Source organism: Nomascus leucogenys, chromosome 4 (genome assembly GCF_006542625.1).
Source record: "Nomascus leucogenys isolate Asia chromosome 4, Asia_NLE_v1, whole genome shotgun sequence".
NCBI lineage: Eukaryota > Metazoa > Chordata > Mammalia > Primates > Hylobatidae > Nomascus > Nomascus leucogenys.
In genome coordinates, this window is record NC_044384.1 from 56869676 (window position 1) to 56897079 (window position 27404).

At 39.9% G+C, this 27404-nt stretch overlaps 1 protein-coding gene across 3 annotated transcripts in view; it reads right to left on the reverse strand.

Annotated features, from left to right (window-relative positions):
- Positions 1-2486: 2486 nt before the first annotated feature.
- Positions 2487-27404, reverse strand: part of RBBP8 (RB binding protein 8, endonuclease) — a 96241-nt gene continuing 71323 nt past the window's right edge. For 2 of the 3 annotated variants that reach the window (XM_030810021.1, XM_030810022.1), the window contains exons 16-19: positions 23217-23286; positions 12634-12730; positions 6679-6820; positions 2487-2829 (exon numbers count right to left, since the gene is read on the reverse strand). In XM_030810021.1, the coding sequence (XP_030665881.1) occupies positions 2732-2829; positions 6679-6820; positions 12634-12730; positions 23217-23286 (407 nt within the window). In that variant the 3' untranslated portion in view covers positions 2487-2731. 3 annotated transcript variants of the gene reach the window in all.

The following is a 27404-nucleotide window of genomic DNA, read 5'->3' on the forward strand; positions in this document are numbered from 1 at the left end:
ATCTAACTCAAATGTTTTTTAGTTTTATGAGACAGAGTTTCACTGTGTTGCCCAGGCTGGAGTGCAGTGACCTGATCTTGGCTCACTGCAGCCTCTGCCTCCCAGATTCAAGCTATTCTCCTGCCTCAGCCTCCTGAGTAGCTGGGATTACAGGCATGCACCACGCCTAATTTTTGCATTTTTAGTAGAGACGGGGTTTCGTCATGTTGTCCAGGCTGGTCTCAAGGTTTTGACCTCAAGTGATCCAGCCACCCTGGCCTCTCAAAGTGCTAGGATTACAGGCATAAGCCACCGTGTCCCGCCACTGAAATGTTTTTAAAATGTGTCTATTTCCTTACTCCATTTAAAGGTAGAAGTTGGTCCACAGCAGATAAAATGGGAGAGAGACCTCAGCTCACTCAACTTCACAGGGTAACTGAAGAGTAAATGAAAACTGCTATAAATGGGATGGATAGCTGTGAAGCTACCATCAAGTGGACAAACCCTACCTCTCTTTCTGCTTAGGCTGCCTCTTAAAAAGCAAAATCCATTGGAAGTATATAACTCCAACCACATATCCTGTGGTGCCTTGTTCAAATCCAGGTGTCTCTCAAACTCCTGGCCTTTAGGACTATACTATAGTGAAGATGAATTAGTAGATTCTGGAATTAGGCAATCATAGGTTCTAATTTCATCCCTACTAGTTAATAGAGGTAGCAATGAGATGGATAATTCTGACCTCTGAGAAGTCAGGAAAGTTATGAGGTAGGGCTTTCTGGAAACTTTTTTTTATAGGGGACAAAAACAAATGGCATGTGCTTTTTTTCTTCGTTTTGTGCAGAACATGGACATGATGCTAGAGGTGGCATAGACTGCTTTACAGATACCAGGATGAACACCAATACAAAGTATGGAAGAGCAGAAAACCAGGAGAAATCTGGGTCCCTGAGGCCATTATGGAGCTGCACTAGTGGCAATGGACTGCTGACCTCTAGACTTTTTAAGGTGAGAAAAATAAAGCCAGTAATTTATTGTTTAATCTGCTGTTTTTTGGATCCATTTTTTTTCTTTGCAGCTTAACAATATTTATTAAGTGATAAGTTCACAGGGTTATTTGAGGATCGAAAGAGAATCATCTATGTGAAGAGTATAAAACAGTTCTTGACACACAGTAAGTGACCAATCAATGATAACTATTATTTTGGGGAGATTATCTGACTACCAGCAGAGAACAAAAATCAAACAGAATAAACAACTTGGGAAGGGAAGAAAAGGGCTGAACAGAAGTGATGATAGGGTGACAAAAAATTCAGAATCATAGAGCCAAACAAGGTACGTAAGTGGTCTGACATATAGTACATAATCAATATGTGTAATTCCTTTTCCTATCCTATCTGTGAGAACACAAACTAATGCCATTTATTCATGAGAACCTTGATCAACAAGGAAGACCAGACTAAGCAAGAAGATTTTAGGACTCTGAGAAGTAAAGATTGTATTTATAAGGTTATTTATATTTGAGCAAGACATTCCATTCAATGTCTCTTTTATTCCTGCTTATGTAATACTGTCAAGATATAGATCAAAGAAATACACAAAAGAGACACTGATAAACAAAATGTCACTAGAAAAAATGGCAGATTGGTCAGCCATCTTAATGACTCATATACTAGGTCCTAGAGGAATAGAAAGTTGCTAAATAGAAAAATCTATTTTGAAACCAAATTGTTCATAACATTTGTCAATCCACAGAAATAATACAATAGAATTTGAACAAATGGGCAGAGAACTCAACATATTTAACCTCAAAACTGCACCAGAAAAAAAAAAAAGTATGGGCTGGGCATGGCAGCTCATGCCTGCAATCTCAGCATTTTGGGAGGCCGAGGCAGGTGGATCATGAGGTCAAGAGATTTGAGACCATCCTGGCCAACACAGTGAAACCCTGTCTCTACTAAAAATACAAGAATTAGCTGGGCATGGTGGCGCACGCCTATAGTGCCAGCTACTTGGGAGGCTGAAGAAGGAGAATTGCTTGAACCCAGGAGGCGGAGGTTGCAGTGAGTGAGATTGTGCCATTGCACTCCAGCCTGGCGACAGAGTGAGACTCCTTCTTGGAAAAAAAAAAAAAAAGAAAAAAAGTATGATGAAAAGAAAACATGTGAAGAGCTGGAAAATTAGGACCGGATCAGAGAATAATGTTTACAATATATGAGAAAGGAAAAAAAGTCGGTATTTGTGGTCACCTTGAAAGGAATTTATGACAATGTAGTACCTGATTCCAATTCAACAAAAGCTGGAGAGTTTAAAAAACTATTAAAATATAGTCTTTCTTTTTTGTTAAAAAAGAAAAGACTTAAATGCTAGACACTGGTATGACCTAGAGAAAAGCAACTGATGAAGAAAAATCTGTAATGATTAACATGAAGTCACTGCTCAGTGTCAATACCAAGGAAAGATGAAGTAAAAAGAAAAGAACTGAAAGGCAACAAATCACAGACTACAACTATTGTATTTTCAAAATTGTATTAGGTATCACTACATAAAGTAAATAAAAACTCTTAAGTTAGAGTGCAAAATGAAAGCGCCTTCTTGTTTTAAAGGTGCAAAAGCAAAATATCACAAACATTTTCAATAGAAAACTGATTTATAAATCCATTTACAGAAGATCAAAAAAAATCAATGTTTAGTATCAACTTTAAATAACTAAGAAGGAAAACTGTCCTCCCTCCTTCTGTTTCTGTTTCAACTTCTATGTCTTCTGCTCCTTGCCTTTTGGAGAAAATATTGCGTTGTAAGGCTGACGTCTTTTTGGACGAGGACAAGGATCAAGATCTTCTTTAATATAACCTTAAAAACAAATCATAAACTTAGAAGACTGTATGTGCAACATGCATTTCTTTCAGTTTATATCTAGTAAACATTTATTTGATGCTTTGTAAGTTTACATGATTCTTCTGATTATTAGCTGTGTGATGCTGATGATTGATCTCACTATTTAGCATCAGTTTCCTCATTTATAATAATGATAGCAGCAAACATTTACCAAATGGTTACATACATCATCTCATATAACTCACATTCCTTTGAAATAGTTTCTACTATACCTGTTTGACAGATGAGGTAATAGAGACCCAAGGAAGTTAAATTACTTGTTCAAGTTCACAAAGCTAGAAAGTAGAGGAGCTGGGACCTGGCCCAAGCTCTTTCTTATTCCAGAACCAGAACTCTTCAACACTTTCCTATTCTGCCTCCCATAGGTAGTTGCAAAGGGGGACAAAGTGCTAAACATGAACTCTACTATTATAAATTTCAGGTACTTATCAAAAAAATACTTTTTACAGTAGCTATTTCAATAGATGACAATCCCTCTATACCCTTCAGACTATTAGATCTCCTAAGGTGTCTCTAAGCATGTAATCTTCAGGGGAAGTATTTGCTCTGCCATACGCATAGGGGTGCAGTCACAGGCTCTATCCAGACTGATTCTATCTGGCGACCAGGCAGTGAGATATCACATCAAAGTTGACTCAATCTGGCTTATTAATGGGGAAAGCAGAAATATAGTGAAAGCTGTCAGAGACTGCATCTTTTGGAAAAACTATCTTACAGTTAAACATCTGGAGCGTCTCCAAAAGTGAAGAAGGTCTCTCCCTCCTTGTTGTGCAGCTAAATCATCACAACTCTTCATTGAGAACAGTTTCTTTTCAAAATTAAATTAAATTAAATTAATTGTTTTTTTGAAACAGGGTCTTGCTCTGTTGCCCAGGCTGGAGTGCAGTGGTGCGGTAACGGCTCACTGCAACCTCCATCTCTAGGGATCAAGCAATCCTCCCATCTCAGCCTCCTTAGTTACCGCTGGGACCACAGGCATGTACCACCATACCTGGCTAATTTTATTATTTATTTCATCTAGAGCCAGGGTCTCACTCTGTTGCCCAGGCTGGTCTCGAACTCCTGGGCTCAATAGATCCTCCCATCTTGGCCTCCCAAAGTGCTGGGATTACAGGTGTAAGACACTGTGCCCAGCTGAGAATAGTTTCTATAAGATGGCAAGGCTGAACTGAAATTCTAGGTGGTATAATTTTATCATTTGACATTTATTTAATGCTATTTTATCTTCTTGTGGGTAAAAATTTTAGACGTTTATCTGTAACTGACAAATACAGGCATGAAGCCTGAAGGCTACTAATTAGTTAAAAAGTCAAATCATAAATATTTTAAACACTACTATACTTTTCAATCACTACCAGAAAACATATCTCGTTTTCATAAAACTCAGTATTTTTTTTTAAGACGAGTCAGGTACAGTAGTGAGAATGAAGGGAAAGAGTAAAAGAAGCAGTTCAATCTGTAACTGAATGATCAACTGAGACAACTAATTGCCTCTGGACCAGCTAAAACTCAGTATTTTAAACCACAAGGTAAGACTTCGTCTGTAACTGGGCGGTCTTTGGACCATGGAGAAAATAGCAAAAAAATAATAAAGAGGTCAAATAAGTCCCTGCTTAGCTAATATTCTTCCTCTCTTATGGCTTTTTTCTGAACAGCTTCATTCAAGTATACTTGGTATATAATAAACTGTACACATGTAATGTGAATATTTAGCTCTTATGTTTTAGGATGATTTTGAATTAAAATTCTTCATAAAACTAAGAGTATACTGTCTTATTAAAAGAATGTTTGAATGTCTGTACCAACATTCATTTAATAACAAATGAGTTTTGAACTATATGTGCCACATACAAAAAAAGTCTAAGAATACAATAACATAGAGAATAAAATCTTCAGTTAAAGAGGCCCCTTCAGGCTGGGTGTGGTGGCTCGAGCCTGTAATCCCAGCACTTTGGGAGGCTGAGGCGGGTGGATCACTTGAGGTCAGGAGTTCGAGACCAGCCTGGCCAGTATGGTGAAACCCCGTCTCTACTTTAAAAAAAAAAAAAAAAAATAGCCGGGTATGGTGGCATGTGCCTGTAGTCCCAGCTATTCAAGAGGCTGGGGCAGGAAAATCGCTTGAACCTGGGAGATGGAGGTTGCAGTGAGCTGAGATTGTGCCATTGCACTCCAGCCTGGGCCTCACAGTGAGACTCCATCTCAAAAAAAAAAAAAAAAAAAAAAAAGGCCCCTTCATAAAAACTAGCTATTAAATGCTCTTATGAGCTCCTCTGGAATGATATTTTCACAACAAAGAGTCTGTGAAATGGACCCTGCTTAATTAAATAGCTCTTTTAAGGCTAAGGACTTGAGCATTTCATTTCATTTAAACCAATGATTACAATAAAGTTTAGACCTTAGTGACTATGAATTACTATATGCCTGGAATAGTGGTTAATGTCCAGATTGATAGTCCTAGCTTGAGCACAGAAATGGGAGTATACTACCCCAAAGACTATGACATGAAGACTTCAGATCACATACCCCACTAACTTAACTTTGGTAGAAAATATAAAACCAGAAAAGTGTGGATCTATACTTTTTAGCATTATGCTGCTGGTAACATAGAATAAAAATTACTACTCATGACTTTTTATTAACAGCCTAAAAGCTGAATATATTCTCAAATTATATTAAATGTAAGTGTCATATCTAAACAAGCTAGTTGCATGTCAACAACCTAACAAATAAACATCTTTTTTATTCAGATACAACTTATAAACATCCAGCATTCTGGGTAAGTGAGGTTTTAAAATCCAAAATTCATAGTAGTAGATTTAAAAAGATTCTCTCTTTTTAAATATAACTTTGCTAGTAGTTTTTGTTAGGTTATTTATTTTATTTAAAGTCATTCTGGCTGGGTGCAGTAGCTCATGGCTGTAATCCCAGCATTTTGGGAGGTCAAGGCAGGAGGACCACTTGAGGCCAGGAGTTCAAGACCAGCCTGAGCAACACAGTGAGACCCTTCTCTAGGGGAAAAAAAAAAAAAAAGTGCTGGGTGTGGCGGCACAAGGCTGTAGTCCTAGCTACTTGGAAGGCTGAGGTAGAATGATAGTTTGAGCCCATAAGTCGGAGGCATCAGTGAGCCATGATTATGCGTGCCACTACACTCCAGCCTGGGTGACAGAGTGAGGCCCTATAAAAAAAAGTCATTTTGATGATAGAATAAAAGAGAAATTGCTTTTTGAAATTTGGTAAACCAGAATTAATATAAGCACAATCACATTAAAGTGATATTACCAATCTCTAATTCCAACTAAATTACTGAAGAGTCCTTTTATCTTTTGGAATGTTTTTATATCACAAAACTAACACCCAACCTGCAGCAAAAGGTAAAGAGAATCACAGAAAAAAAGGTGCATGTTCACATTTGGGCATATACAGTATTTTATTTTATTATTTTATTTTAATTTATTTTATTTTATTTTATTTTTGAGACAGAGTCTTGCTCTGTCGCCCAGGCTGGAGTGCAATGGCACAATCTTGGCTCATTGCAACCTCCGTCTCCTGGGTTCAAGTGATTCACTTGCCTCAGCCTCCTGAGTAGCTGGGACTGCAGGCATGTGCCACCACACCTGGCTAATTTTTTGTATTTTTAGTAGAGATGGGGCTTCACCATGTTAGCCAGGCTGGTCTTGAACTCATGACCTCAGGTGATCCACCCACCATGGCCTCTCAAAGTGTTGGGATTATAGGTGTGAGCCACTGTGCCTGACGAAGTATTTAAAAAAATTAATTATAAAATGTTACAATCTATACTCTCACCTCTTTCCATACAAGTCTGAGTGGAAGGAAAACCAACTTCCCAAAAATTCTCTGGCGTGTTGGGTGGAATGTAGCGGAATCGGTGTCTTGAGCAGGAAGCCAACTTCTTTTCTCTTTCTTCTGCTGGCATATCTGCATAATACTAATAATAAAAACTGGTAAGTTTTTTCAGTGAAGAATAATAAATGGAGTGTTATGCTTATTGATTATAAACTAGAAGCTAAAAAAGCCATTTACTAAGATATTCAGCATTCTAAGGAAACTTAATCCTCATTGATGATACTATTAGTGATTAAATCTTACAGACAGTATTCATTACTAACAGTAATCACTGCTGATGTTGGTCTGTGAAGTGTCTGCTTCACTGATGAGAAAAGGAGCTTGTATCACAATGTAAACCAATAAAGTGCTTCCTTTATCAATAAAGTCTTGCAATTAAAAAAAAAAAGCCAGCTGAACTTGACAGTGTGTTTAGTGATACAGCTGATTTATACACTGGTACAAAGTCTTTATCCTTATTAGGCCAGTAAAAAAAATTCAGAGGTCTACATGTTTCTTAATTATTATTTGAATATAACGTGTGTTTCAAAGTAATTTTCCTATCTCTACGGCTTTAAAAAATAATTTAGATCTGAATGTTGTAGTCTCCATGACTTCTCCCTTTAAGATTTCAGTTAGGATCGGCCGGGTGTGGTGGCTCACGCCTGTAATCCTAGCACTTTGGGAGGCCGAGGTGGGCGGATCACGAGGTCAGGAGATCAAGACCACGGTGAAACCCCGTCTCTACTAAAAAAATACAAAAAATTAGCTGGGCGCTGTGGCGGGCGCCTGTAGTCCCAGCTACTCCGGAGCCTGAGACAGGAGAATGGCATGAACCCGGGAGGCGGAGCTTGCAGTGAGCCATGATCACGCCACTGCACTCCAGCCTGGGCAACAGAGCGAGACTCCATCTCAAAAAAAAAAAAAAAAAAAAAATTTCAGTTAGGATCAAAAGCCTACTATTTTTTGGCAACTGTGAAAACAAAGAACTTGAACTTCATGCACACAAGGATAAATTATACGTAAAAATTGTACAGGTTTTTAAGGCCTAGACTTAATGAAAACAAAGCAGTAGTTTAAGGTTTAATAGAACATAGACGACAGAATCACTTTTTTTTTGAGAGACAGAGTCTTGCTCTGTCACCCAGGCTGGGGTGCAGTGGCACGATCTTGGCTCACTGCAACCTCCCACTCCTGTGTTCAAGTGATTCTCTTGCCTCAGCTTCCCAAGTAGCTGGGACTATAGGCATGCGCCACCACACCCAGCTAATTTTGTATTTTTAGTAGACACGGGGTTTTACTATATGTTGGCCAGGCTGGTCTCGAACTCCTGACCTCAAGTGATCCACCTGTCTCAGCCTCCCAAAGTGCTGGGATTACAGGCATGAGCCACCCAGAATCACATATTTAATCCAGCCAATTCCTTCACTTTACACTTGAGAAACTGAAAATGAAAGTGGTAATTCAAAGTGATAGACTTAAAACTAGAATTTAAGTTTGAAGTAAAAGCTTTTAATACATTTCTATTTTAAGTAGATTAAAGGCTTTAAAGAAGCTGTGAAACAACTTCATTCAGGTATCTTTTTCATCATTCTCACTGCCCTAAGTATAAGCCTTTGTTACCTTAGTCTGGGCTTTGGGATGAGATGAGATGACCTTAGAAAATCAGGGCTTATTGGAAAAAACACTGCCACTGAATTAAAATGTACTTGAGAAACAGTAGTCGGTCAGTGCAATTGTAACATGGCAAGCAAATGGGTGAGTGGTCGAACAGAAATCAGAGAGGAAGTGCAGAGCCAGAGTTTATTGTCCTTGATAAGGACTTTAGATTCTTTTTCTTAGTGGGATGGGAGGACATTGAAGGATTCTGGGAATGACATGATTTAACTTTTATTCTAAAAAGATTATTAAAGGCCAGGCACGGTGGCTCACGCTTGTAATCCCAGCACTTTGGGAGGCCGAGGCGGGCAAATCACGAGGTCAGGAGATCGAGACCACGGTGAAACCCCGTCTCTACTAAAAATACAAAAAATTAGCCGGGCGTGGTGGCGGGCGCCTGTAGTCCCAGCTACTCGGAGAGGCTGAGGCAGGAGAATGGCGTGAACCCGGGAGGCGGAGCTTGCAGTGAGCCGAGATTGCGCCACCACACTCCAGCCTGGGCGACAGAGCGAGACTCCGTCTCAAAAAAAAAAAAAATAAATAAAAAAAATAAAAAGATTATTAAAAAAAAGGCCATTCATTGCTGAGCTGAAAATACATTGTTAAGAGACAAGAATGAAAAGTAAGAGAATGGGGACAGAGGTACATGGGAACTGTATGTACTTTCTGTACAACTTTGCTGTGAACCTATAACTGCTCTAAAAAATAAAGTTTTTATTTATTTATTTATTTATTTATTTATTTATTTATTGAGATGGAGTTTTGCTCTTGTCGCCCAGGCTGGAGTGCAATGGAGCGATCTTGGCTCACTGCAACCTCTGCCTCCTGGGTTCAAGTGATTCTCCTGCCTCAGCCTCCCGAGTAGCTGGGATTACAGGCATGAACAACCACGCTCAGCTAATACTTGTATTATTAGTAGAGACGGGGTTTTACCATGTTGGCCAGGCTGGTCTCGAACTCCTGACCTCAGGTGATCCACCTGCCTCGGTCTCCCAAAGTGCTGGAATTAGAGGTGTGAGCCACTGTGCCCAGCCAAAATAAAAGTTTTAGAGTAAAAAAAAAAAAGAAAATGACCAGGAGAGCACTTAGAAGCTATTACAATTATAAAATGTTGGCCGGGCGCAGTGGCTCACACCTGTAATCTCAGCACTTTGGGAGGCCGAGGTGGGTGGATCACGAGGTCAGGAGATTGAGACCATCCTGGCTAACACAGTGAAACCCTGTCTCTACTGAAAATACAAAAAAATTAGCCAGGCGTGGTGGCGGGTGCCTGCAGTCCCAGCTACTCGGGAGGTTGAGGCGGGAGAATGGCATGAACCCATGAGGCGGAGCTTGCAGTGAGCCGAAATCGCACCACTGTGCTCCAGCCTGGGCAACAGAGTGAGACTCCATCTAAAAAAAAAAAAAATAAAAAAATTATAAAATGTTGCCTTGGTCCAGGGCATTAGTGGTGGTGATAGTAAGTGGATGGATATGGGATATATTTTGAAGGAAGAATCAATGGGGTTTGTTGGTACAAAAGTTATTGAGATGTGAAAGAAAAAAGTAGTGAATAACTGTAAGATCTCAGGACATACAGAAGACTCAGCAGTGAGGTCTGGGAATTGAGGGCAGATATTGTATGTTTGTTTTTGGATGTGTGAAATTTGAGATCACTATCACAGATCCACATGAGTATTGCACACTCCACTTGCAGAATAGGCAATGGGATAAATTTAAGAACTGTAAGCATATGGTTAGTATTTAAGTACATGGGACTGGCACTTCTACTTCTGGTCATGACGGAGTAACGGAACATATTTACCTTCCTATGTAAATTAATTAGAAAAATGAAAATGTATACAATAATGGTTTTCAGAGATTGGATAACAGAAAGCACGGGAAATGATTATTGAGAATGAATGCAACTTAACAGTGTTTCTAGCAAAAGAGCTTTTTTCTAACTAGTAGGATTAACTCTAGATCACAGAATTATGGTTATAACTAAAAACCAGGGATTTACTCAATGTGGACCATATTCTTTAAGAAATCATGATATATGCAACTTGTGTAATGAAAACTCACGAACTCACATTATAGGCTTTTGCTTGTATTGCCAAACTGCTTTTCAAAATAGTGATCCCAATTTATATTCCCATTGTTAGTACATAAGAGCATATTTTTACCCAATGCTTACCTGCATTACAATCTAGTCATACTTTCACATATAATTTTAATGTGTTTGGTTATTAAATTTTCTAGCCCATATGTTAAAAACGAAATTTAAAAGTGGAAGTAAATTGCTGGGGGCAGGCATCTCAGAGCTAATGGACAACGAGGGAAGAAATAAAAACAGCATGTTCCAGGTCAAAACAGAACCTGCCTGGGACTATTTAGTAAAAGGACAATCAGTACAGTTGGCCCTTCATATCCTTGGGTTCTACATTCATGGATTCAACCAGCTGTGGATCAAAAATATTCAGGAAAAAAACCTTCATCTGTATTGAACATGTACAGACTATTTTTCTTGTCATTCCCTATACAATACAGTATAACAACTATTTACAAAGCATTTACATTGTAATAGGGATTATAAATAATTAGAGGTAATTTAAAGCATATGAAAGCATGTACATAGGTTACAGGCAAATACTATGCCATTTTATATCAGGGACTTGAGCATCTGTGATTTTGGTATCCACAGTAGGTCCTGAAGCCAGTTTCCCACAGATACAAAGGGATGTCTGTACCATCTACTTCAACATCCAAGACAGCCAATGTATAAAAGGAAAAATATAAGTGTTTAAGTGTTTATTCATTATATCTTGTTTAGGAAGAAAAATGTTTGGTGCGGTGGCTCACAACAGTAATCCCAGTACTTTGGGAGGCCAAGGTGGGCAGATCACCTGAAGTCGGGAGTTTGAGGCCAGTCTGACCAACATGGTGAAACCGTCTCTACTAAAAATAACAAAATTAGCCGGGCATGGTGGTGCATGCCTGTAATCCCAGCTACTTGGGAGGCAGAGGCAGAGGCAGGAGAATCATCTGAACCTGGGAAATGGAGGTTGTGGTGAGCTGAGATTGCGCCATTGTGCTCCAGCCTAGGCAACAAGAGCAAAACTCCATCTCAAAAAAAAAAAAAAAAGAAAAAAAAAAAGAACTTGGCCAGCGTGGTGGTTCACGTCTGTAATCCTAGAACTTTGGGAGGCCAAGGCGGGTGGATCAATTGAGGTCAGGAGTTCCAGACCAGCCTGGCCAAATAGTGAAACCCCGTCTCTAATAAAAATACAAAAATTAGTCATGCATGGTGGTAGGTGCCTGTAATCCCAGCTACCCGGGAACCTGAGGCAGGAAAATTGCTTGAACCCGGGAGGCGGAGGTTGCAGTGAGCCAAGATCACGCCACTACATTCCAGCCTGGGCAACAGGGCAAGACTCCGTATCAAAAAAAAAAAAAAAATAGAACTTATATTGGTACCAATTATTTTTCAAAAATTATGAGTATACCTAATTTCCTGAGAATGTTGGTAAAAATAATTTTTTTTTTTTTTTTTTGAGACGGAGTCTCACTCTCTCGCCCAGGCTGGAGTGCAGTGGCGCAATCTCGGCTCACTGCAAGCTCTGCCTCCTGGGTTCACGCCATTCTCCTGCCTCAGCCTCCCGAGTAGCTGGGACTACAGGTGCCCGCCACCATGCCTGGCTTTTTTTTTATGTGTTTTTAGTAGAGATGGGGTTTCACCGTGTTAGCCAGGATGGTCTAGATCTCCTGACCTTGTGATCCGCCCGCCTTGGCCTCCCAAAGTGCTGGGATTATAGGTGTGAGCCACTGCACCTGGCATTTTTTTTTTTTGAGATGAAGTTTCGCTCTTGTTGCCCAGGCTGGAGCGCAATGGCATGATCTTGGCTCACTGAAACCTCCACCTCCCGGGTTCAAGCGACTCTCCTGCCTCAGCCTCCTGAGTAGCTGGAATTACAGGTGTGCACCACCACACCCTGCTTATTTTTGTATTTTCAGTAGAGACGGGGTTTCGCCATGTTGGCCAGGCTGATCTCGATCTTCTGGCCTCAAGTGATCTGCCCTCCTTGGCCTCCCAAAATGCTGAGATTAGAGGCATGAGCCACCGCACCCGACCCAGAATACTCTTTACTCCTTCTGTTATGCTGGCTCAAATAAGAGGTTTCTATAACCAATATGGTTTGTATATGTGATTTTAAAATCATGCATTTATTATCTATAAAGCCGTACTTAAAAAAAATTAGTATCTACATTAGTACTTACAATTTCACATTCCTTACATGTGTGCCCAAGCAGTTTTCTTCTCTCCTCTTTTTTCCGAACCACCTCAATATGAGGAAAATTTTGCAAGCTAGTCTCTCTGGGGGAAAAATGAATTAAATTAACAAAGCTTAGAGTTCAGAGGAGAAATAATCCCAAAAACATTCATTCATTTTTATTTGAAATGCTTATTCAGTACGTTAGAAAAATATTGCTTCATCAAATACTTATTAAGTGCTTACTATACACCAAGTATTTTTATGGGTATTTTTTCTAACTAAAAAATTAAAACTATTTACTATCCAAAGTGATCTGCAAATTCAGTGTAATCCCCGTCAAAATACCAATAATGTTCTTCACAGAAATATTTATTTATTTAGAGACAGAGTCTTGCTCTGTTGGCCAGGCTCGAGCGCAATGACATGATCTTGGCTCACTGCAACCTCCACTTCCTGGGTTCAAGTGATTCTTGTGCCTCAGCCTTCTGAGTAGCTGGGATTACGGGCCTGTACCACCACGCCAGGCTAATTTTTTATTTTTAGTAGAGACGGGGTTTCACCATGTTGGTCAGGCTAGTCTTGAACTCCTAACCTCAGGTGATCTGCCCACCTCAGCCTCCCAAAGTGCTAGGATTACAGGCGTGAGCCACTGTGCCCAGGCTTTCACAGAAATATTAAAAAAAATCCTAAAATTAGGCTGAAACCAGTAAAGACATACCAATAGCCAAAGCAATCCTGAGCAAAAAAGAACAAAGCTGGATGGGCGCAGTGGCTTACTTGAGGTCAGGAGTTCGAGACCAGCCTGGCCAACGTGACAAAACCATGTCTGTATTAAAAATACAAAAATTAGTTGGGTGTGGTGGCACAGGCCTGTAATCCCAGCTACTCAGGAGGCTGAGGCACAAGAACCACTTGAACCCGGGAGGCAACGGTTGCAGCGAGCTGAGACTACGCCACTGCACTCTAGCCTGGGTGAGACTCTGTCTCAAAAAAAGAAAAAAAGCAAAAAAAAAAAAAAAAAACCAAGCTGGCGGCAGCATACTATCAGACTTCAAAATATACAAAGCTACAGTTACCAAAACAGCATGGTACTGGCATGAAAACAGACACATAGAGCAATGGAGCAGAGTACCAGAAATTAATGAATGCCTCTATAGGCAACTGATTTTTTTACATAGGAGCCACCATGCACCTTCATTGGGGAAAGGATAGTCTATTTAATAAATGGTGCTGGTAAAACTGGATATCCACTTGCAGAAGAATGAAAATAGGCCCCTATTTCTCACTCAATATAAAAATCAACTCAAAATGAGTCAAAGACCTAAATGTAAGACCCAAAACTATGAAACTACTAGAAAAAAAATATGCGGGAAATGTCTCAGGACAATGGTCTGGGAAAAGATTTTATGAATAAGACCTCAAAATAACAGACAATAAAAGCAAAAATATACAAGTGGGATTATACTGAAAGGCAATTACTATTACTTATTTCTGCCTTTCACTGGCTGAAAATAATAATTAGGAGGTAAAATATAATAACCTATTTAAAAATGAACACTGTATTATGAAACTCATAAATTGGCATTGTATAACATTAAAAAAAAAAAACAACAACTGTTTTCCAGTACTAAGAACCCAGATTTCAGGACTAACTTCTTCTGCGCAGAGAACAGATTCATCTGTTTGTATGCCATTTGCCATCCTATTTATGAGAAACATTACTGGCCAGGTGTAGAGGCTCATGCCTATAATCCCAGCACTTAGGGAGACTGGGGCAAAAGGGTTGCTTGAGACCAACACCAGGGGTTTGAGACCAGCCTGGGCAACATATCAAAACCCCTGTCTCTACAAAAAATAAAAATAAAAAATTAGCTGGGTGTGGCGGCACACACCTATAGTCCCAGGTACTCAGGAGGCTGAGGTGAGAGGACTGCCTGAGCCCAGGAGTCTGAGGCTGCAGTGAATAATGATTGTGCCATTGCACTTCAGCCTGGGTAACAAAGTGAGATCCTGTCTCAAAACAAAACAAAACAAACAAACAAACAAAAACAGAAAAAAGAAAAATTACCTTATGCTGCTCCACCTACCATGAGTTCTTCAAAATATTAGGCATAATTATCATTTGTGGTTATCTTTAAATGAGTAAGATCCTACTGTGAATCACGGAAACCTAGGAGGGTCAAAGCCACTAGGTATGGATTAATATGCTATGGAGTATGTTGGGAAGAAAAAGCAATCAAGAAGCACAAAATTTTATTTTATTCATTATTATTTAGTTTGTTTTAAGACAGGTTCTTGCTTTGTTGCCCAGGCTGGAGTGAAGTGGCATGAACATAGCTTAATGGAGCCTGAACTCCTGGGCTCAAGTAATCCCCCTGCCTCAGCTTCCTGAGTTAGCTAGGACTACAGGTGCAAGCCACAAGGCCCAGCTAATTTTTGCTTTTTAGTAGAGATGAGGTCTTACTATGTTGCCCAGGTTGGTCTTGAAGTCCTGGCCTCATGAATGTTTTCAATGTCATCTGGAATGGTGAATCCTTTCCAGAAGGTTTTCAGTTTACTTTGCCCATCACAGGGGTAGCCTTACAAACTGTATTTCTTAAATAAGAGAACTTGAAAGTCAAACTACTACTTGATCCAGTCTGCAGAATGATACTGTGTTAGCAGGCATGAAAACAATATTCATCCAGCCTGGCCAACATGGTGAAACACCGTCTCTACTAAAAATACAAAAAAAAAAAAAAATTAGCCAGGCGTGGTGGCACATGCCTGTAATCCCAGCTACTTGGGAGGCTGAGGCATGAGAATCACTTGAACTCGGGAGGCGGAGGTTGCAATGAGCCAAGATCGCACCACTGCACTCCAGCCTGGGTGACAGAGTGAGACTCTGTCTCAAAATAGATACATAAATAAAAAATTCATCTCCCTGTACATCTCCATCAGAGCTCTTGGGTGACAATGTGCTTCGTCAATGAACAGTAGTATTCAAGTCACCTTTGCAAAAATTATGACAGCGGAAAAAATCTGACCTAGCTGACTTTATCTTGCTTTTAACCTTTAAGCTGTGTTTATTTATTTTTGGGCATAGGCCAAGTTAACTATGAGAAAAATTTAGTTTAACTTTAAAACAAAGATGATAACAGCCCCTTCTGGAAATCAGCCCTGTCCTTGCTCAGGGACTGAAACCACCTTTGTAAAACTAACAAATTAGCCACAAGGTTTATTTTAAAACAAAGATGATTATCAGCTCCTTCCCAAAACTAACTCCTCCTTCTTTCTCAGAGACTTAAACCATCTAATGCAAAACCAGCAAATCAGTCAAGAGGTTAAAATTACGGCTCAGGAATGGAGTCATGCAGACAGAGGTCATGGGATTTCTAACCTCAATTGCTCCTACATACAAATGATATTACTATTATAAAACCTTAGGGTGTGAGGTATTTTTCAGACCCTACATTCTGACGGACCAGGTGGGCTCACCTGCGCTGGTAACCCATACCAAAAAACTGGTTCAGTTGATCTTGTGATCCCACCCAAAAACTGACTCAGTGCAAAAAGACACCTTTGACCCCCTATAATTTCATCCCCAACCCAACCAATCTCCATTCTCCGTTCCCAGCTCCCTCTCTGCCAAACTATCCTTAAAAAACCATAGCTTCCACATTTTAGGGGAAGGTGATTTAAATAATAACAACTCCAGTCCTCCCACTTGACTAACTCTGCAATTATTACACTCTTTCTCTACTATAGTATCACTGTCTCAGTGAATCAGCTCTATTTGTATGGTGGGAAAAAAAGAAAAAACAACCGTTGGATGATTACAATATTTTGAAAGGATGTCTTTTTTTTTTCTGATCAATAGGTTTAAAATATTTAGTAAGCCATGCTGTAAACAGATGTGCTGTCATCCAGGCTTTGTTGTTCTATTTCTAAAGCACAGGCACGGTAGATGTAGCATAATTCTTCAGGGTCCTAGGATTTTCAGCATGGTAAATGAGCACTGGCTTCAACTTGAAGTCACCAGCTGCATTAACCCAAACAAGAGTCAACCTGTCCTTTGAAGCTCTGAAGCCAGGCACTGGTTTCTCCTCTCTAGTTATCAAAGTCATAGATGGCATCTTCTTCCAATAGAAGGCTGTTTCATCTACACTGAAAATCTGTTGTTTAGTTCAGCCACCATCATCACTGATCTCAGCCAGATATTCTAGATGATTTGCTGCTACAGCTTCTCTATCAGTACTTGCTGTTTGCTTTGCACTTTTATATTATGGACATGGCTTCTTTCCTTAAACCTCATGAACCAACCTCTGCTAGTTTCAGACTTTTCTTCTGCAGCTTCCTCAAACTAAATAGAGTTAGAGGCTTGCTCTGGGTTAGGCACTGGCTTAAAGGAATGCGGTGGCTGGTTTGATCTTCAATCTAGACCACTGAAATTTCCTCCATGTCAGCAGTAAGTCTGTTTCACTTTCTTACCATTGATGTGTTCACTGGAGTAGCACTTGTGATTTTCTTCAAGAACTTTCTTTTGCATTTGCAACTTGGCCGACTGGCGTAAAAGGCCTAGCTTTTTACCTATCTTGGCTTTTGAAATATCTTCCTCATTAAGCTTAATCATTTCTAGCATTTGATTTAAAAGTAAGAGATGTGCAACTCTTCCTTTCACTTGTATATTTAGAGGGCATCATAGTTGTTTTTTTTTTTTTTTGAGACAGCATCTCACTTTGTCTCCCAGGCTGGAGTGCAGTGGTGCGATCACAGCTCACTATAGTCTCGACCTCCTAGGCTCAAGCGATCCTCCTACCTCAGCCTCCCCCAGTATAATAGTTGGAACTACAGGCGTGTGCCACCATGCTCAGCTATTTTTTTTTTGTATTTTTTGTAGAGATGGGGTTTTTCCATGTTGCCCAGGCTGGTCTCGATTTGCTCATCACGGCCTCCCAAAGTTCTGGAATTACAGGCATGAGCCACCATGCCTGCTTCCATTGCGGGGTTCTTAACTGGCCTAATTTCAATGTTGCTGTGTCTCAGGGAATAGGGAGGCCCGAGAAGAGAAGGAGAGATGGGAAAATGGTCGGTTGGTGGAGCAGCCAGAACACACACAACATTCATTGATTGAGTTTGCTGTCTTATATGGGCATCGTTCATGATGACCCAAAACAATTATAATAATAGCATCAGGCCGGGCGTGGTGGCTCATGCCTGTAATCTCAGCACTTTGGGAGGCCTAGGCAGGCAGATCATGATGTCGGGAGATCGAGACCATCCTGGCCAACATGTTGAAACCCCATCTCTACTAAAAAAATACAAAAAAATTAGCTAGGCGTGGTGGCGGGCACCTGTAGTCCCAGCTACACAGGAGGCTGAGGCAGGAGAATGGCATGAACCCGGGAGGCAGAGCTTGCAGTGAGACGAGATGGCGCCACTGCACTCCAGCCTGGGCGACAGAGCGAGACTCTGTCTCGAAAAAAAAAAATAGCATCAAAGATCACAGATCACAGAACACCGTTAACAGATACAATAATGAAAAAGTTTGAAATATTGTGAGAATTACTAAAATGTGATACAGACACATTAAGTAAGCACATGTTGTTGGAAAAATGCCACTGACAGATTTGTTCAAACAGGGTTGCCACATACCTTCAATTTGTAAAAAACACAGTATCTGCAAAGTGCAATAAAGCACTGTGAAATAGAATGTATACCTTAAATGGAAGTGTAATAAAAAGATCACACATATGCCCCTCTAGTTGGCAAGCATGTTCCCTCAAAAAGAAAAGTTTTAGTCACTCTATTTCTAAGTCCTTTTTTGTTTCAACTCAAGAACCCTTAACTCTGGTGTGATCTGTGAATTAGAAAAGGGAAACCAAGAAAGTACACACAAAAAATATTGCCACAACTATATTTTCTTTCAAAGAGTTTATGGAATCCTAAGATTATGCAGATCACATTTTGGCCATATCCTTTCCTCTGAATATTAACTACTCCACTTCTGTAGTGTCTTATCATGATGTAGGGAATCTCCTAGTAGAATGGCATCTGTAGTAGACCTCAAAGCATCACTTAAACAAGCTTCTTGTCCCTGATGCTACACAATCCATCTTCCCAGGTTTGCAGTGTTAGTATTCTCAGTGGGAAAAGCAACAATGTAACTGAGAATTTTAGCATCTCCATGCCTCCATCCCCACACTTCCATTCACCTCTTATTCTCCAGCTATCTAATTGCTTCAGAATAAATAAAACTACTCATACATATTTTCTAAAAAACTAGTGAACCTTTAATATGAAACATTTAAAATGACAGTTTTTTTTTTTTTTTTTTTTTTTTTTTGAGACAGGGTCTCACTGTTGCCCAGGCTGGAGTGCAGTGGTGTGATCATAGCTTACTGCAGCCTTGACTTCCTGGGCTCAAGTGATCTTCTCACCTAAGCTTCCTGAGTAGCTGGGACTATAGGCACACACCATCACACCTAGCTACTTTTTAATTTTTTGTAGAGACGAGGTCTCACTGTGTTGCCCAGGCTGGTCTCAAACTCCTGGGCTCAAGCGATTCTTCCGCCAAAGCCTTCCAAAGTGCTGGGATTACAGGCATGAGCCACCTGGAAAATGACAGTTGTTACTCTGCAGTCCTACTTCTAGGAATCTATCTCCATGATCTACAGGCAAAAATATGATAAGGGAATGTGAAAGGTTATTCACTGCAGCACTGTGTCTACTAGGCATAACTGTCAACAACCCAAGTGTCCATTGCTAGGGTATAAACTACGTTAGAGTCACATAATGAAGTACTATGGAGCTAAAAAGAAATGAGGAATATCACTATATACAACTTGAGTGATTTCCAGGATCTATAGTTAAATAAAAAAAGCAGGCCGGGCACCGTGGCTCATGCCTGTAATCCCAGAACTTTGGGAGGCCAAGGCGGGCGGATCACAAGGTCAAGAGATCGAGACCATCCTGGCCAACATGGTGAAACCCTGTCTCCACTAAAAATACAAAAATTAGCTGGGTGTGGTGGTGCGTGCCTGTAGTCCCAGCTACTCAAGAGGCTGAGGCAGGAGAATCGCTTGAACCCAGGAGTTGGAGGTTGTAGTGAGCCGAGATGGCGCCCCTGCACCCTAGCCTGGTGACAGAGTGAGACTCCATCTAAAAAAGCAAAGTAGAGCAAAGTATATTCTATATGAGTCATGGAGAGCATGACTATATACATGTATTTGCTTCTAGTTTTTAGGATAGAAGAAAAATCATAAATTTTAAACAAATGTTTACCTATAGGGATAGGGAGCTGTAAGATATAGAGGCCAAGAATAGAAGTGAGATTTATCTGAATATACTTGTAGTCTGGTACAATGTACATACTTTGTGTCTACCATATACATTATATATATATTATATATATATAAAATACATTATATATATAATAAAAAAAAAAAAAAAAAAAAAAAAAAAAAAAAAAAAAAAAAAAAAAAAAAAAAAAAAAAAAAAAAAAAATAATATATATATATAATATATATATAAAATACATTATACTTTATATACTTTTAAAAGAATTAAATATGAAAAGAAAAAAACCCAATTCCTAAAAAATCAAAAGCAAAATAAACCTGGGTACTGAGTTGGTGGCATAACTGCAAAAAATAATTATCCCAAATGACTTTTAAAAAAAACACAGTGATTTGACTGTACATTTCTAATAGAATATATTTTAAGGACAAAAGAGCATACAAAAAGTTTTCAAACTATTTTCATTAATTATATTATTGATGGTATTATTCTGAAGCTGCTTTATGTGTATTGTGGAATAAAATAAATTAAGGAATTATGTTGGTGGCACTGAGAAGTCGGATTTTCAGTAGGTGGGAAAGTAAATACAGACGTAAGATAGAGGAGTTTACATAAATATCCTGTGGTCCTGAATTTGAGTTAGAGCGATCAGTATGAAGTATAGTTTACCTTAAAAAATCAAAGTGATATGGCCGGGTGAGGTGGCTCATGCCTGTAATCCCAGCACTTTGGGAGGCCGAGGTGGGTGGATCATGAGGTCAAGAGATCGAGACCATCCTGGCTAACACGGTGAAACCCTGTCTCTACTAAAAACACAAAAAATTAGCCGGGCGTGGTGGTGCATGCCTGTAGTCCCAGCTACTCAGGAGGCTGAGGCAGGAGAATGGCGTGAACCCGGGAGGCAGAGCTTGCAGTGAGCCGAGATTGTGCCACTGTGCTCCAGCCTGGGCGACAGAGTGAGACTCCGTCTCAAAAAAAAAAAAAAAATTCAAAGTGATACAAAAAACCTTTTTCCTAACTCTGTCCACCTAAAAGGCTGAGAAACAATGACTAAAGTGCAACCCTAGCAGCCAGACTGTGGCCTAAACACCATTTCTCACTAAAAGGAACTAGGGCTCCAGGAAAAATGGCAGATTCCAGATACCAGAAGCAAGAAAGCTATGAAAGAAGCTTCCTTTTCCTTTAGGCAAAGATGGGACAATCTGGGTATCTCTAAGGATAATGACTGCAATGGATTATAACATCAAATATACTTAAATTGATGAGTATATAATGACACCTAAATAAAAAACAACCTAGTCACATTTGGAATGCTAGAGTACCATTTGTTTGGAAAACTGGTAACTAAAAAAGAAGAATTAAGCATTTAACAAAATGACAGCTCAAGAGTTTCACAGGAATAAAAAAAATCTTGGCCTGTTAGATTTCTAAAATTCTCAACAGAAATAAAAATAAAAGGAATAACTTTACTGAGTAACTCAATTTTACCAACATCTTAACTTAAAGAAAAAAATAATTTTTTTTGAATGAATTACTATGTCTTCAATTTGCTTTAAGAACAAATAGTAGGTGACTGTAAGTAACAGAATTTGCAGTCTTTGTGAAAGGCAGAAAGTCACATTATGGTTAAATCAAGATGCTTAGCGCCAGGCATGGTGGTTCACGCCTGTAATCCCAGCACTTTGGGAGGCCGAGGTGGGTGGATCATGAGGTCAGGAGATCGAGACCATACTGGCTAACAAGGTGAAACCCTGTCTCTACTAAAAATACAAAAAATTAGCCGGGCGTGGTGGCGGGCGCCTGTAATCCCAGCTACTCGGGAGGCTGATGCAGGAGAATTGCTTGAACCCAGAAGGCAGAGGTTGCAGTGAGCCAAAATCACGCCATTGCACTCCAGCCTGGGCAACAAGAGCAAAACTCCATCTCAAAAAAAAAAAAACAAAAAAAAAACCCAAAAAAAACCCATGCTTAAAGGTTTTGTTTTTAAAGATTCAAAAATCCTCATAAAATAATTCTGAAGCATAATAAACCTAAGTCTTACTACCTAAAGTCTTTTTTTTTTTTTTTGAGACAGAGTCACGCTCTGTTGCCCAGGCTGGAGTGCAGTGGCACTATCTCGGCACACTGCAAGCTCCACCTCCCGAGTTCACGCCATTCTCCTGCCTCCTGAGTAGCAGGGACTCCAGGAGCCCACCACCACGCCAGGCTAATTTTTTGTATTTTTAGTAGAGATGGGGTTTCACCATGTTAGCCAGGATGGTCTCGATTTCCTGACCTTGTGATCCCCCCGCCCGGGCCTCCCAAAGTGCTGGGATTACAGCATGAGCCACCGTGCCTGGCCTACCTAAAGTCTTATACTACATAAAATCTAAACAATTTAATAAATGCCCCAAGTTGAAAAGATAGAAAAGACATTTTTTAAAAAAATAATAAAACACACAGGTTGGGTGTGGTGGCTCATGTCTGTAATCCCAGCAGTTTGGGAGGCTGAGGCAGGTGGATCACCTGAGGTCAGGAGTTTGAGACCAGCCTGGCCAACATGGTGAAACCCCATCTCTAATAAAAATACACAAATTATCCAGGCCTGGTGGTGGGCACCTGTAATCTCAGCTACTCAGGAGACTGGGGCAGGAGAATAACTTGAATCCAGGAGACAGAGGTTGCAGTGAGCCGAGATTGCGCCACTATACTCCAGCCTGGGGGCCAGAGTGAAACTCCGTCTCAAAAAAAAATACAAACACACACACACACATACACACACATAAAATAAAGCAGAGAAAATAAATATTACCACTGCCAGAAAAAGGTGATGGTGGTAAAAATTTCCTTATTTGTAAAATTTGTCGTTTTTATACTTGAGTCTCTTTTTTATGACCATAAAGTAAATAATTTTAATTTAACCAAAGTAGCAATTTAGCAGTTTAGAGATACTCTGACAAAGACAGCTCTATTGGCCAGGTGTGGTGGCTCAAGCCTGTAATCCCAGCACTTTGAGAGGCCGAGGCAGATGGATGGCTTGAGCCCAGGAGTTCAAGATTAGCCTTGGCAACGCGGTGAAGAAAATAAAAAAATTAGCCGGGTGTGGTAGTATGTGCCTGTAGTCCCAGATACTCAGGAGGCTGAGGTGGGAGTATTGCTTGAGCCTAGGAGGCAGAGGGTGCAGTGAGCTGAGATTACGCCACTGCACTCTAGCCTGGGTGACAGAGCAAGACCTTGTCTTAAAAAAAAAAAAAAAAGAAAAAAGAGAAATAAAAGACAGCTCTATTGTACTTCCAGTCACATTGCTGGTACAAATAAAAACCAACTTACCTTTCAACATCTTTAAAATATGGCTCCACAAACGCTTTCTGCTTGACTTTGTCTTGTTTATCACCATGAGCTATAAATAAAACATGCACATTACAAACTAAATGTAGAACTTAATGAGAAATAATTAACTAGCTTGGAAGAAAATGACATGTACTCAAACTTCCATTTTTATTGGGTTTCATGCTCTAGGCCTCTGAGCAACTCATTTAAATTTTCTGCAACTATGTAACTACTTTTTTTTTTTTTTTTTGAGACGGTGTCTTGCTCTGTTGCCTAGGCTGGAGTCCAGTGGCACAATCTCTGCTCACTGCAAGCTCCACCTCCCGAGTTCACGCCATCCTCCTGCCTCAGCCTCCCGAGTAGCTGGGACTACAGGCGCCTGCCACCATGCCAGGCTAATCTTTTGTATTTTTAGTAGAGACAGGGTTTCACCATGTTAGCTAGGATGGTCTCAATCTTCTGAGCTCATGATCCACTCGCCTTGGCCTCCCAAAGTGCTGGGATTACAGGCGTGAGCCACTACGCCCTGCCTCTGTAACTACTTTTTTCTTTCTTTTGCATCTGCATAATGAGGAGGGTGCTGTCTCATTTACCTCAAAATTACTAGACAGCTAAAAGTCATTATCTCAGAAAGTATTTTAGAGTTTAAAAGAAATACTCAGATGCCCACTATTATCATTTGACAAGAAACAACAACAAAAGACAGCTTTCAATATTAATTTTGGCTGGGTGCGGAGGCTCACACCTGTAATCTCAGCACTTTGGGAGGCTGAAGTGGGTGGATCACCTGAGGTCAGGAGTTTGAGACCAGCCTGGCCAACATGGTGAAACCCTGTCTCTACTAAAAATACAAAAATTAGCTGGGCATGGTGGTGCATGCCTGTAATCCCAGCTACCTGGGAGGCTGAGGCAGGAGAATCTCTTGAACCAGGGAGTTGGAGGTCGCAGTGAGCTGAGATTGTGACACTTCCACTCCAGCCTGGCAACAGAGCAAAACTCTGTCTCAAAAAAATAAAAAAAATTTACACATCATTATACATCTTTATACAGTGTGATACTCTGATTTATGTACACAATGTGTAATGACCAAATTAGGGTAATTAGCATATCTGTCACCTCAAACATTTGTCATTTCTTTGTGTTGGGAACATTCAAAATCTGTGCTTTTAGCTATCTGAGAACATATAATATATTGTTGTTAATTATAGTCACCATATAGTGCTATTGAACTACAATTTATTCCTTCTATTTAGCTTTTTATTTTTCTTTGTTTTCTTGAGACAGAGTCTTGCTCTGTTGCCCAGGTTGGAGTGCAGTGGCATGATCTAGGCTCACTGCAACTTCCGCCTCCCAGGTTCAAGAGATTCTCCTGCCTCAGCCTCCCAAGTAGCTGGGACTACAGGCACACGCCACCATGCCTGGCTAATGTTTTGTATCTTTAGTAGAGATGGGGTTTCACCGTGTTAGCCAGGATGGTTTCGATCTCCTGACTTTGTGATCTGCCCACCTCGGCCTCCCAAAGTGCTGGGATTACAGGTGTAAGCCACTGTGCCCGGCCCCCTTATTTATTTTTCTTAGAGATCAGGTGTTGCTATGTTGCCCAGGCTGGAATGCAGGGGCAATTCATAGGCACCGTACCACTACTGATCAGCATGCAAGTTTTGACCTGCTCCATTTTTGAAGTGGGCCAGTTCACTGCTCCTTAAGCAACTTAGTGGTCTCCTGCTTCTAAGAGGTCACCATATTGATGCTAAACTTAATATGCATCATACCTCAGAACTCCAATACAGCACTACTCCAAGAACTCCAAGGCTCAAGCTATCCTCCCGCCTCAGCCTCTTGTGTAGCTGGGACTATGGGTGCCTGCCACCTTGCTTGGCTAGCTATATTTTTATATCAATTAACCTACCTTTGGCTATCCCAGCCTTCCCCACCTCTAGTAACTGCTATTCTACTCTCTACTTCTATGAGATCAACTTTTTTAGATTCCAAATATGAATAAGAACATGTGGTACTTATATTTCTGTGCCTGGCTTATTTCACCTAATATGATGTTCTCCAAGCTCATCAATGTTTGCACAAATGACAGAATTTTGTTCTTTTTAGTGGTTAAATAGTATTTTTGTGTGTGTATGTATATGTATTTTATACTTGAGTCTCTTTTTTATGACCATAAAGTAAATAATTTTAATTTATTAATATCTATCTATATATCATTTTCTTTATCTGTAAATAGTCACTTAGGCTGATTCCGTATCTTGGCTATTCTGAACAGTGCTGCAATAAACGTGAGTGCAGATATCTCTTTAACACACTGATTTCCTTTCCTTTATATACACCCAGTAGTGGGACTGCTGGGTCTATGAGAGTCCCATTTTTAGTTTTTTTTTTTTTTTTGAGACACAGTCTCGTGCTGTTGCCCAGGCTGGAGCACAGTGGTGCGATCTTGCCTCACTGCAAGTTCCGCCTCCCGGGTTCATGCCATTCTCCTGCCTGAGCCTCCTGAGTAGCTGGGACTACAGGCGCCCGCCACCACGCCTGGTTAATTCTTTTGTATTTTCAGTAGACGGGGTTTCACCATGTTAGCCAGGATGGTCTCGATCTCCTGACCTTGTGATCTGCCCACCTTGGCCATTTTTAGTTTTTTGAGGAATCTTCATATTATTTTCTAAAATGGCTATACTAATTTACATTGTCACCAATCCTGTTGATTTTTACAATGCATCTTTAAGGTAAGTTATAACTAGGGAATAAACAGATTAAAGATTTTATCAGAAAATTGGTGACAGATTAAAAACTAGAGCTCAGAACTTGGGACCTGACTCCTAAGATGTCTAGACTCAAATAGCTAAACGCTAGCATCTATTCAAAGAATCAAAATTTACTGAGCATTGTGCTAAGTTCCAGACATATAACGTATAACAAGAGAGAGCAGGTCTCCTGTCTTCATGGAGTTTACATTACAATGAGGAAAATAGACATTAAGCAAGCAGAGAGTTAAACATTAAGCAGGTAGACAGTTAAGGGTTATGTGAGAAAGCACATATAAGGTAGTAACTGGGTTGAGAAAATAAAATAAGTACATAACAAATCCTAAATTATATGCCTGGGTGACTGAGAAAAATAAAAACGTCTGAAGATTATTTGGTTGGAAGTAAATGGAAATTGGCTCAGACATGTTACGTTTGAGCTGAAGAGACATAAAAGTATCTCACAGTACTCAGAAATGCAAGACTGGGATTCATCAGAGAAGTCAAACCTAGAGATGCAGATTTGGAATCATTTTCAGAGGTAGGGCTGACAAAAGTTGTGACAGAAAACAAGTTGTGAGGAAGAAAGAGTCTTGGGGATATTCTGGGAAACAAGCTGTGACAAATAAAAGGAACGATGCAGCATCGTCAGAAAAGCTAAGTGAGAAGAAATTCTAGGATAGTCAGTGTCAAATGTAACTTAAAACAAGGAAAAGGAACAGAAATTAATAAGTACACCTTTGCAAAAAATAGTCTTTTTCTTCGAGGTGAAAGCTATTTGCAAAAGGTCCTTCTTGGGGGTAAAAAGGATACTGAACAGCTGTAAATTTTTATTTCAAAATTTACTTGATGGAGTTTTTGCCATGGACTAAGCAAGCAAAAGCCTACTGTCTTCTATCTTTGGTTTGGGTTTCATTCACTTTTGAGTTAAGGGCTGTTTGTTGTTTTAAAAACCTGATGGAAACATGAGCATAATCAAGATTGTGCCACAGTAGAAGGTATATTCATTTAAACCAGCATAAAACAATCTTTGCACAAAATTAAAAATTCAGACCAATTTAATAACAATGAGAAAAATGAGAGATTTAACAAAAATTACAATTTTCAATCCAGATTATCTACTTAGATTTTCAATTAGAGTATTCTTTTTCTGATTGCTATCCTACATTATAAAATTACTGCTTCTAATGAAAGAAATATTAAGACTAATACACATAGTTACATTCGGTATTTTGTCTAGTAAGATAAAGCATTCACAGCAGAAAACAGATCTGAATTTTCCTTTTTTGAATTTAATTAATTAATTATTTTTTTTTTGAGACAGGGTCTCACACTGTCGCCCAGGCTGAAGTACAGTGGGTGGTTCACTGACGCAGCCACGACCTCCTGGGTGTTCAAGCGATCCTCTCGCCCCAGCCCCCAAGTAGCTGGGACTATA